This window comes from Trachemys scripta, chromosome 1 (assembly GCF_013100865.1).
Source record: "Trachemys scripta elegans isolate TJP31775 chromosome 1, CAS_Tse_1.0, whole genome shotgun sequence".
In the NCBI taxonomy this organism is placed as follows: domain Eukaryota; kingdom Metazoa; phylum Chordata; order Testudines; family Emydidae; genus Trachemys; species Trachemys scripta.
The window spans coordinates 11,207,576-11,219,860 of record NC_048298.1 but is presented as its reverse complement, the minus strand read 5'-3'; the positions used below and the strand labels follow the sequence as shown (position 1 = coordinate 11,219,860).

General features: G+C 48.3%; 1 protein-coding gene across 6 annotated transcripts in view; it reads right to left on the bottom strand.

Moving 5' to 3' along the window:
- The window catches only part of GATA3 (GATA binding protein 3), a 31,531-nt gene extending 19,983 nt beyond the window's left edge, over positions 1 to 11,548 (bottom strand). For 5 of the 6 annotated variants that reach the window (XM_034764600.1, XM_034764624.1, XM_034764616.1 and 2 more), the window contains exons 1-2: positions 1,556 to 1,668; positions 569 to 1,071 (exon numbers count right to left, since the gene is read on the bottom strand). In XM_034764600.1, the coding sequence (XP_034620491.1) occupies positions 569 to 809 (241 nt within the window). In that variant the 5' untranslated portion in view covers positions 810 to 1,071; positions 1,556 to 1,668. Of the gene's footprint in view, positions 1 to 568; positions 1,072 to 1,555; positions 1,669 to 11,348 lie in introns of those variants that run through there. The other variant, XM_034764607.1, reaches the window with a different exon arrangement.
- Between the last annotated feature and the right edge of the window lie 737 nt (positions 11,549 to 12,285).

Sequence of the window (12,285 nt, the reverse complement as noted above, 5' to 3'; positions counted from 1 at the left end):
TTCCCCCCTCTCCCCTAATATTAACTGATAATGCTACAAAGAATTCTAATGTAAAGGCAAAATAAAATTAAAAAACAAATCCAAATGGAGTTTAACTGTTGAGGGTGGGGGGAAAGACTTGCATCGACTACTTTTTCTTTAGCAATTATTTGGGACAAGCCAACTCAAAAATTCAGCGGTGGCATAGTCTTGCCACCGGCAACAACGTGGTTGGGATTTTGATGGTATTGGTTGGTTGGAGAAATAAATACGATCTCGCTGCTTCTCGCAGGATTTATCTATAATATATAGCTAGTAATAGGCCCATACCAAAAGGCCATGCATGCGTTTTACGCAACATGAGGGCATTTTGCAGATGACAGTGTTCCTGGGATTAATTCACGGCGCCCTTGTGAGTTGCTAACTGCTACTGGTTGCCTGCCCCTATTGCTTATAATGCTTTAAATGAGCCGTTTATAAAATGAGACCCACAAACGCAGTCCTGTTTCCGGCGCGAAAACCTGCCCGCTGTCAACCTGAACGCAGCTGCGGGGGTCCCCACACCAGGGCAAGGTAGGGGAGAACTCACCGTGATGGGCCGGCGGGTACCTCTGCACCGTGGCTCGGACCGAGTTGCTATAATAGGAAGGGACGTGATTCCCTTGTCCGTCGATGTTAAAAAGTACATCCACCTCCTCGGCCAGCGGGTACTGAGTTGGATCCATGTAGGAATGGCCGAGCCCTGGGTGATGTGAGTCCGGATGCTGCCCATTCAGCACCGCGGGGTGATGGTGGCTTACCCACCGCGGCTGGTCGGCAGTCACCTCCATCGCGCTCTCTCGGTGCGGGACTGTCTCTCTTCCTCCTCCCCAAAGCTGGGCAGACTTTCAACGGGAAGGTAGGCGGTGAGTTTATAGACAGAGAGATGTTGTGGTGCTTTTTTTAAAAAAAAATAAAATAAATAAAATGATAATAATAATAATCGATTCCAAAAAAAGATGAAAAAATAGTAGGGAAAACAAACAAAAATCTAAGAAGCGAGATCCCAACCGTATCTTCCGCTCTTTGCAGATGTTTCTCTTCTTTGATCACCTGCAGTGAGAGAGAGGAAAGGGGAAGGAGCGAGAGAGAGGGGGAGAGAAACGTGTTTGAGTACTTCTCTGCTTTATCACCTGACTTTTAGGCAAGCGAAAACAAGCCCCTCCATAAACGGCGAGATCCTTGAAAGCCCACCTATTGTCCTAAGCATAGACCCACCTATTCTACCAGGACACACACACTCTCTTTCTCTTTCGATCTCTCGCTCTCGCTCTCTGTGCAGCAGGGGAATGAAATAGACCAGAGTTACACACGCAGGCGTTGCTGCGGGCTGCTGTTGTTGCTGCCCTTTTCCTTTTTTTTTTTTTTAAATGTTTGGTCAGTTTCACCAGCGATGCGCCTGCTTAGAAGCGGTGCAGATTGTGGCCGCGGAGAGCCTGAAGCATGTTCAGGGTTTATTCATTATTGTGCAATCGAAAGAAAGAAAGAGAGAAAGAAAGAAAGGAAGAAAAAGTTGTTAAAGAAATTCAGCACAAACCTTGGTGGAGAAGGAGTATGTGACCCAGGAGAGATGAAGCTGAAACTGCTTGATCAGATCAGATTGTGCTCTCTCTCTCTGTCCCCCCCCCTTTTTTTTTTTTTTTTTTTTTTTTTTTTTTTTTTTTTACAGGGAAGGCATTCTTTCTGAAAGGAGCAGGATGGCGCCAGCCGGCTCAATGCTCACAGACAGCTGTGGCGAGACGCAACTTAAGGAGGTTCTACTGTCATCAGCACTGAGGGGGAGGAGCCTGTCATGGGATAAGGAGGGGACAGGGCACGAAACACAAGTTAACTGCAAACCAGCTTCACTCCTTTCTACTTTGCCCCCCCCCCCCAATATCCCTTCACCCCCGTGACCGGAAAGTCTCTGAAAGCATCCCCTCGTTCGGCTGGAAATACTGAGACAGAGTTAACACGACTTTTTAGAGGGGGAGAATATTCGGATGCACGTGAAACAGAAATGTTATTAAAGGCGTATCCAATACGTGTGTCTTGTTATATGATGTTATTAATTATTATTGTTTTCTTTCGTTCCTATGCCCCATCCCTACTCTCACTTACAGCACTTACTTTGTTCAGGAGATGCACAGAATCTGAAGACACAACCCGGCCACCAAGAAATGATTTTCTACGGTGACTCCTGGCCACTCTCGGGAGAGTTTCAGAGAGCAGGTGAAGGATACGTGTGGAACTCTACGTGCTTTGTCGAGCTACTAATGTATCGTTTTAAAGCATTACCCCTTCCAGGGCAATTAGTTAATGCCAAGTAGGACTAATCTGGGGCGACAGTTGTACTTTACAATGTGTGCGAGAGGGGGGTTGTTCCTCCCAAGGTGTCAACGTGCTGGAACAACGCGAAGACCCATTATTTCAGAAAGACCCATTCTTTCGGAGTTGTTCCTTTATTACATCCGATTCCATTCAGTTGAGAAGAAGAAGAGATCCAGGAAACAAAGTTCAAGCAGAGGGTAGTTTAACGTACCATTACAATAGTGAAGGAGGCTTGGGCCGAGGGGGGGAGGAAGAGGTTGTTGGGGGGGGGGTTGCTTTTGTTCTGTTTGTTTGTTTTCTAGTCGTGAAACCAAGCTGCAGCGTTGCAGCGGAACACGCCTGCTGCGATCTCCTCTCTGGGGCTCAAACTCCGCGAGCGAGAAAGAGAAAGTTCCTGTTTTTCTCAGCGCTCATCGGACCACTTTCGTTTCCACCGCCGGCGCAAATACTAATGAACACATTCAGGCCCCGTTACGACCCATGCGGCCTGAGTGTGCAAACGAAGCGCCCAGAGCCAGCGCCGGGGGTGCAAGAGGGCTCGGGACGAGCCAGGCAGCCACTGGCTCCTGCGAAGCGGGGTGCACCAATCAGGAAGGAGCAGGAAGTGGGCGCTGGTGAAAGCCTTTCCTGATTGGCTGGGAGCTTTCGAACCGGCTCTGGCAGTTCGGTCTTTTGAGCCAGTGCATCCCCTAGCGGCTCCCAGGCAGGCGAGGGCTCTGGCTTTTTGAAATGTGCAACAAGTCCCATGGCTTCCCTGGCGGAGATTGCAAACTAGCAAAGTGTCAAGGAAAGCAATCATGAAATGGAAGTGTGCACGGATGGGCGGGGGGGGGGGGGGGGCAAAGGCGAAAGCGAAATAAACTACTAGGCAACAATATATACAGGGACATAGACACGGGCAGCAGATTGGTCATGTAACGTGGCCCCTTTGTGTGAGTACAAGCCCCAGCGCTTTAATGAGTCTTTCATTCATGCAAAAAGCGACCTCCGCGCAGTCCACTCCCCAGCGCTCCGGGCTAACTGGAAAACGGGGTGCTTTTAAACCTATAGTCTCTTCATGCGGCCTCGCGCATTGGCCCTTTAATTTCATCGGGCCAACACCTTGATTTGGCCCACAGCAGCACCGAACGAGGCATAAAAACGTGCCGCATACGTCAGTCCTCCAAAGCTTGAATTAGTCAGCCTTATGTTTAATATGCCAACTGGAAATTGCTCAGCGCACAGCCGACAGAGAGAGAGATTTTATGAGAAAATAGTAATGAGAATTAAATACATTTATTATGCGCATATCTGCATGTATGCCAATTGCATTGTTTTTATTACAAAGATGCTGTATTCTAATTTGTCTTTCTCTTCGTAGCGGATAAATCGCTACCTACATTCAGTTACTTTTCTGAGTCGGGCAGTTCTGAGGCGTAGAGACAGAGAAAACATACCGCAGAACTGTTGTGCTCGTAGGAGTAAACGGATAAATATCGGTTTATCCATCCCGGTTTGAAGATGAACTCTGGGGATGCCAGACGTTTAAAAGAGAGGAGGGCGGTCACGGATATAAACAATTCCAAGGGCTTTTAACTAATGCAATAAAACGAGATGAGCTAATCACTCAATAGCTAATCTCCCGGGCTCTCATTCGGATCTGCTGAGTGTACAGCTCCGAGCACCGTGCTAGTGATTTCTGGGTGCGCTGGCACGGCTTGTTTGTTGCCTACAGGCGCTGAGCGTTCCCTCGCTGCAGTCAGGTAGGCACCCGGGCTGAGTCGAAGGGGATGCTCTGTGTAATGGAGCCGGGGCTGCAAGGAGGGGTATTCAGTGTCTGCTTCCCAGCTTCTCCCCCCGCCTCCCTTTGACTCCTGGATTGACAGGGTGTAATTGGGAAATGGGAGGTTGCTCTTTTGATGCTCTCTGCATTGCCCTTCGCTGGCCAGCCTAGCCGACGCCACTGGGCATTGACGTCAGGGGCCGAGCTCAGAGCCATGCTGCCGAGGGGAAGCCATGCTGCGTGCCAGGGAGCCCATTAGCGGGGCAAGAGGCAGGCAGGCAAGGGGCTGCAGAGAGAGAGGGGGGGGGCGCTTCTCGGGGCTGGAGGGGGGCTCTCTCTCTCTCACACACACACACACACACGAGACACGAACCAGGCGCTCAAGGAGCCCGGCATTAATTAATCTTGATTAGGTTTGGATCAACTCTTCAATCCTTATGCAGAGTAACGGTGCAAGTGTGTCCACACACGATTCCCTTTTCCTGATACTCTCTCTCTCTCTCTCTGTCCTCGCTTCTCCTCCTCCCCCCCTCCACCCCGCTCTGGACTGGGATGGAGGGGGGAACATGGGCAGGATCCCCCCCTCTCTCCCGTAACATTTGCTGGCCTCTCCGGTTCCCTTTCTTAGCCTGTTCTCTGCATTAGTCAATTTCACCATCGGAGAGTGGATGCTGCAAAAAAGCGCCGTCTCTCTCCGAAGACACACAGCTGTCTCCTATAGGTAAGAGGGATTCTACTTGGATTTCCTTTTTTATTTAATGTCGTTATTTATTGCTTAAAGCGATCCCAGGAGGGGGAATCCTGCCGGACTCCATCAATTTCAAGGGAAATTCTCTTTTGGGGGGCGGGGGGAGGCGGGCAGGGGGTCATTTTAAAGGCAACCCCTTCTCTCCTCTCTGACTGTACAATGTGTCAGTGCGTCTTATGATGAGACAAGGAACATTTTATGAAGACCCTTTATACAGACCGAAAGCCCTCGGGGGAAACACGAGATTTCTAGAACAGATTGTCTTGGAAATTTAAAAACCCTCCCCCCCTCTCCCCCTCCCAAAAAAGTGAATGAAGATGAGAATGAAAATGGTTCGTTCCTTGTGGTTATAGGATGATCATCGTACTAAGATCAGTGTTTTCAAAGCGCAGATGTTAAGATGCCGTGACAGGTGAGGTGAGATAAAACTGTATTTAGAAAGAGTTATAGCCAAGCCCACATAAACTTGCAGGCGTACAGCGAGACAGTCAAAAGGAATATCCATGTAGAAGTCGTAAAGTGGCTAATCCCAGCAAAGAAAACTTGTGTTTCTGGGAGCCTTGGGCGATCATTAAACTTGTTTACGTAAGTGATTTGGAGAAGAAATGTTTCAATTTACTGCAAAAACATAAATATGTGCATGAGGGCAAATATGGATCATATCCGGCACGAGGGTAGAACTGGAAATTTGTACTTTGTGGAACAATCTGACACCGATTAGGGCATGGACTAGAATGGCCTAACAAGTCTAACTTCTATAGCTCTAGGAGTGAACTCTGCTTTGTAAAGGACCCTGGACTAATGCCACCTGCATCCCCCATCCCTTCTGTTACAAAGCTCTCACTTTCACTTACACATGTCTCTGTCTTCTCTGTAACTTAGAATTTTCTGTGCAACTCTTGAGACAGAATGCGGAGGGGGTGAAACCAAAAGGTGGTCAAAAGAATGCTGGGGATTTGGGGCTGGTGGATTGAAAGCCAACACCTCTGATGACGCGTGTATTAGTCGTTATTCTGCAGAAAATAATCATGACCTATTTCTTCATTAGTCCTAACTACTCCGAACATAGTCCGGGGATAGAGTTTAAGAACAGCATAAATAACAAAAGAACAGCAGTGATAATGACACGACGATCTATTCACCCATGGTGGCTCCTTGAATATTAACATCAACCTTATCATTACTGGGAAGCTAGGAGAGTTAGGATTCCCTTTGCAACCCTTAATCGCCCCCCCTTCCCCCGGGCTACCCGTTAGACTCAACCTGGACTGTCCCTTCCCCATCCTTGTCCAGTTGAGTACGGTGCAGTTGACATAATTCCTCTCACCCCAGCGGGGGCCTTAATTGACAGCTCGGCTCTAACAGGGGCCCATTGTTGGAGCAATTAGCAAAAAAACAATAGGGGTTGCGGTGGGGGGGAGGCGTTTAATTCGATTTGAAGGTGAGGGACGTGGCACTGAATTCATGCAGGGCGGGCTGTAGATCTTTTCCAGCTGAGAGAGCGAGAAAGAAGCCAGAAATCACAGCTGCTTGGGGCAGGCAGGAACTGGAGAGGGGGGTGGAAGGAGGCAGTATTTTTTTGGGGGGGAAAGGGCTCCCTGGCTGGAAAAGGGAGCCCTTCCCCTCACCCACACAACAGGCAAACCAGAAGATCCCCCGCGCGATCACAACCCCTACACTCCCCTCGAGAAGGTTTCTCTGGTACCCCTATGCTCCCCACCCAACCGGGGATGCCCGCCCCAAAGCCATCCGTGTCTCTGCAGGTTGCCGGGCCGCTGCAACCGGAATGGAACTTGCGGAACAAAGCCAGACCAGTCCCTGTACCCGTGTAAACAGCTTGGGAGAGTGGGATCCAGTCGTGAACAGCTGGGAAACCACTTTCCCGAAAAGTCTCTCTCCCTCTCGAAGCCTGTGGGTTAGTTCGGTGCCCATCATTATTACCAGCACCTGGTCCGAATTTCTACGTCTCCTTGGGACAGGGAAAGGAAGAAGCAGCCCCCCCCCACCCCCGCCCCTTTAGACTACAATTGACTGAAAGCGGATTAAATTACGTGCGCCGGGTTGGGATTTTTACAGGGAACGAGAGGAGTACAGGTAAAGCTGTCTAAACAGCCTGGGGCTACAGATCGGAGGGTTATGCAAAGGACACGGCCCAGGGCAGAGCTCCGAAGACTTTTTGCCGTGTAAAACAACTTGTGCTCTGTCAAGCGGGGTGGGGGGCGGGAAAGGGGGGAGTGGGGAGCCCTATCTTCCAGCCTCCGCCGGGGGTGGGGGAAGTATAAAGCAGCCTAAAGTCAATTCTGCGTTGTTACCCCCTAGGATGAAGACAACGGAAGACACAACCGCTTAAAGCCAAACAAATCAACCCCCCAAAGCCCGGCGTGTGAGAACGAGAGGGCCGGGGATGAGGCTGGATTTGCTGAACTGTTCTGTTTAAACAAAGAACGAGAAAGGGGAAAGCTTTCCCCCCCCGCCGCCCCCCCTCCCGCAATGAATCAGCCAGAAATGATCTGTTCTCCCCCACCCCCTTTATCTGTGAAAAGGAACCACAAGCAGGAAGTGCTGCTCGGTTAGGATTTTTTTGGTTTTATTTTATTTCTAAAGCAAGCCTGCCCTAAATGGACACGGAGCTGCTGCCTCGCGCCCTGGGCTCTGAAAGGAGCCACATGGTTTCTCGAATAATTTCTTCTCTCTTTTGCAAACCGGGAGGAAACACAAAGGCGCAGACACACACCAGACAGAGAGAAAAGATCAGCTACTGATTACGCCGTTTCCAATGATCTTTCCCCTTCCCCTGTCGAACCCTAACCCCACAGCCCACCCCACAAAAAGAAAAAAAACCCGATGAATTGTAGCTGGGTGGGTGGGTGAAGAGAGGGGGAAATCCCTCTTCTGCCGTAAGAAAACAAATTCCAAGAATGAAAATTGGGGGAGGGGTTGGGCCTTTTCCTGCGGGGGGAACCCCTCCCTCCTTCCCCCTCCCGCTTTGAAGCTGAGAAGAAGGGCTACTGCCCCGGGACACAAAGTCTGAGAAAGGATCAAAACCGGCTCCGCGAGTCCCAGAGGCGCCCTCTCTGCCCCTTGCACATTCCCAAACTGCACCGCAGAGACAGAGAGAGAGGAGCTTCGGGGAAAGGAGAGCTGACCTGTCCGGGTTAGTGGGACCCCCAGCTCTGCTCTAGGACGGGTGATGACACCCACATAGAGCAGGGTTTGCTGTCCATGCAGGTCAGTTTCAAGCTCCGACCTGGTAAATTCCACTTCCGTTTTGTCTTCAACATCACACACACACACACACACACACACACACTATAATAACACCCCCATCTTTCAAACGTAGCTGCTTCGAGATTTAACACGAATCAGTCCGCATTTTGGAAAGACGTCTGGAGAGGGGAAAAAAAATCCGAAGGTACAGCAAGATAATTCACTGCCACTGAGGAAATGTTCCGAGACAGTCTTACAGGAAATAAAGCTATCTTCTCTCTTTGAATCATCACTTAGACGTAGAAAAAAAAAATCTACCCCCCCCAACTCATCCGATTGATCTTAATGCCAAGAGTTGAAGACGTTAATTTATAAACGAGTCCTGCTTAAACCCACCGATCCTTGCTCTGGTGTTATTGTGGGCTACATTCGCCTTGAAAGAGGAGTGAATGCTCATGTCTAGTTAGGAATTCCTCGCTTCTTTTTAAGCAGCCAAATATTCTCTGTCCCCGCCACCCCTAAGGAAGCCTACGTGTTTAAGTAAGGGTGGATTTATCGCCTATCCATCATTCATCGTTTAGGACAATTTTGATCTGTAGATTCAAAGGTGAATTTAAACGAATCTTGAGGGCAGCTAGGAACCCGGCGGGTTTTTAATTCCAAACGACGCTTTATTTACCCTGAGAGTCCCACAAAATGGCTACGAATGAAACTGTAACCAGGTTTAAAGACTTTAAAAAATACTTTTGTCAGCCCCGCATCTGGTCAGGGGCCCACAACAAAGCAAAACACAATGAAAATACACGGAGGTAAGACGGACATACGAATGAATTAGCAGCACAATTTCCTTGTGAGGGTGAAAACATTTCTCTTTTTCCTTTACTGAGCAGAACGTTTTGAATAAAAATGGAAGTGACTTTTTAAGGAATGTCTAATTCTCGCTACTGGAAGGGAATCGAGAGCTGTATGTATCCCCTAAGCTAAATGATGCATTCCCTAAAATAAATCTCTATGTCCCTTTATGCATATATAGTCTGTAACATGGGTGTGTATTTTTGGTGTGACATACAAAAAACTGCAGACACCGCACGATGCACACACACATCATACACGTCTCCAGATATACACACATGGATGCATACGGACATACACACACAGCGAATGGGTTCTTTTTTTTTATGAAAACAGAAGCTGAAATCTGGTTTAATTTGCCCTTTGCTAAATGTAACCTCGCTGCGGATGGATCGTTTTATTTCCCCGATCTCACGAAGGTAGATCGATTCAGGGGAATCTGGAAAAAAACGAGACATGTGCACCAGCTGTTTTATCCTGTGATATTCCATCGCTTTCCCTGTTCGGTGGGACGCTGGATCTGAAAGGGATTGTCAGACTGAAGACACATTATCTGCCCTAGGTAAACGCTCTCACAGTGGGGTTTTTCCTCTCTAAAATCTCCCAGACAGAAGCGGGCGTTTGCCAGATAAGTCCGTAGTTTTCGAGGCCGGTCATTGCTGCGAAGTGATCTCCGGCTGGTGTCTAAACAGCGACTCCCCTAAGCTCTCTTCGGGCCTTTTCGGGGATCTTGAGAACATTTGAGTTTACCTGGATCGATTCTGTCCCCCTACCTACGGGCCACACAACTTAACACAAAGACTGAAACACGAACACCCAGGCTGCAGCGCGCACCAGCTAACACAACACAAAGGTGACACACGTTAACACAATTCGCCTATTGAACTACACACTAACGCGCAAACTAACACAGCCTGGGAACCGAAAGCCCCCTGGGAACCGAAAGACACACAAGCTCACACACTACACAGATGACAACACACACTAACCACGAACTCATACAACACAGAGAGGGAACCATACATTAACAATGCCCAGGCTCGCACAACACACGGATGGAAACAAACTTAATATACTAAGTAACGCAGTGAAACCCATTAACACAAATCCTAATTATTAACACACACACAAAGGCATAAACCTCGAAATACACAAACTTCACATTCTCTCGGACACACACAAATACAGGTCTACAACTTGAAATACACACAAACACACCCCACACCAAATGACACGAGCCTTACACAAAAGACCCGGTCTATCTAGCTTTACAACTGCAGTCCATAAATAATGAAGAAAACAAGTATATCCAATGAGTATTAATTATCCGGTTACAGTCAAATCCATCACCTAACGCTCCCGCTCCTATTTATGGACAAATGAAGGTAAGAGGAGCTGACATTTTTGACTGATCTCCATTACAGCTAATGCCCATTTCTTAACACTCAAATACATTTCCAAGGCACCCAATTACTAGTTTAAATATCCTACATGATCTAGCGGACGGCTAGTTTGGGGAGGGAGGGAGGAGGGATCCAGACACGCCTTAGGATGTAGTGAAATCATCATTCTCCATTATACAGGTACCAGTCCCTTCAAGAAACCTGTCTTCAAACACCCCTCACGTCCAGCCAGACCATCTACCGTTCTTTAGAAACCAGATTACATAGAGAGCAGGATCTGAATGGATCAACGCTGCGCTCAGAATACAGCCAAGAAGCTTGTTGAGTGACTCTATGTGTGTGGAGATGTGATCTGATGCAGCCTGGTAGAAAACAGTGTCGGATTTTATGTATACGCACATGCAATTGTGTGTGACAGAGATGGGCTATATATGTTTCTGTTCCTGGTACACGTATACGTAGGGGTACTTTTATTGCTACCTAATATATGCAAGTGTGTGTGAGAAAGAGATTAGATACACACAAAAATCTATATTTCGGGGACAGTGTGTATACACCTCTTCGCTCATTAATTAATTACAGTCTATCCGTCTATCACGTCATTACTCGCACATATCTGTCTGATAGCATTATCCACACATCTAGAATACACACCACAGTAAACACACGCGTATACACTTCTCTCATTCCCCCCGTCTACACATGCCGATGTGCGAGGCCATCTGTGAAAGCAGCCCCTGTCCCCGGCTACCCAGTTGTGTGTTCTGGCACCTACAGGCAAAGCAGTTGTTGTCAACCTCTTCCAATGCGCCCCCCACCCCCAATCTCTAGCTTTCAGAGGCAACAAGCTCTCGGGCAAGTTGTGTCTTCCCCCAAGGTCACCGAGAAAAATCCAAATCGCTCCAGCGACTGAAGGCAAATAAGAGTGGGGTCGTGTTACATTTCAGCCAGCAGTCTGCTGCCCCTTTGAGCCGAGATCCCTTCTAATTCTCTCCACGTGGAGAAGGGAACGAGTGAGGGTGGGGGGAGAATCTCAATATTCACTGACCTGGGCAGCTGCTTTTTATTTTTTCCTGATCTGCTGAAGATCTAAGGGCAGCAATGACAGACAGACTCGACTGCTCCGGCTGCGACTGCTGATGGCATCTCTCGAGCTTCCAGCGAGAAGTAAAACGTGGGTGATCCACATCCTCTGAACACCCACCCAAATCTCTGACCTCCTCCTCGCCTCCTCCTGGCTGTCTAGAAGATCAGAGCTCTTCCGGGTTGGAAAAGGGCAGAGAACGAGTGAGAGAAATATGATGGGCAAGCCATTACACACCCAGCCTGCGAATCACATGGGATGGGGAAGAGGGAGGGTGGAGGGAAGAGGCAGGTATCGGGGCTGGAAATCGATTGGAACGGGATGTAATCTGTGCCAGGCACCATTGTCGGCGCCTGTAAAGGGTTTTCTTTTTATTATTTCTTTTTTTATTTTATTTTATTTGTGTTAAGGGTATAGTCGTATAAATATCACCGAGGTTTGTTCCATTTAGATCAAAAGCTTTCGAGGAAAAGTGGCCACACTCGCCGCGTTGGTTCTTGTTGTTGTTGTTGGAGTGTGAGTGGGGGTTTTTTTTTTTTGGTTGTTTGTTTTTGTTTTTTTGTGAGGCACTTGTGAGCATGAGTCAAACATCTGGAGAGAAAATAAACACACACCGATCTGGGGAGAAAATACAGAACTAGAGAGAAAACACAAATCCTCTAACACACTCACACATGGAAATCTGCAGAAAAAACACAAACACACACACACGCACACACACACACCGCTCTGTGGAGACAACTCCCACCCATACACAAAGACCCGAAGAGAAAACACACACTGTCACGCAAAGTCACAAACACACCCCCTGCAGAGAAAACTCTCACGCACACACTCCCAAACCGATGGCGGATTTTTAATTCCACCGGCACCTTCCCATAAAAACTGTTCAAAGCGGGGG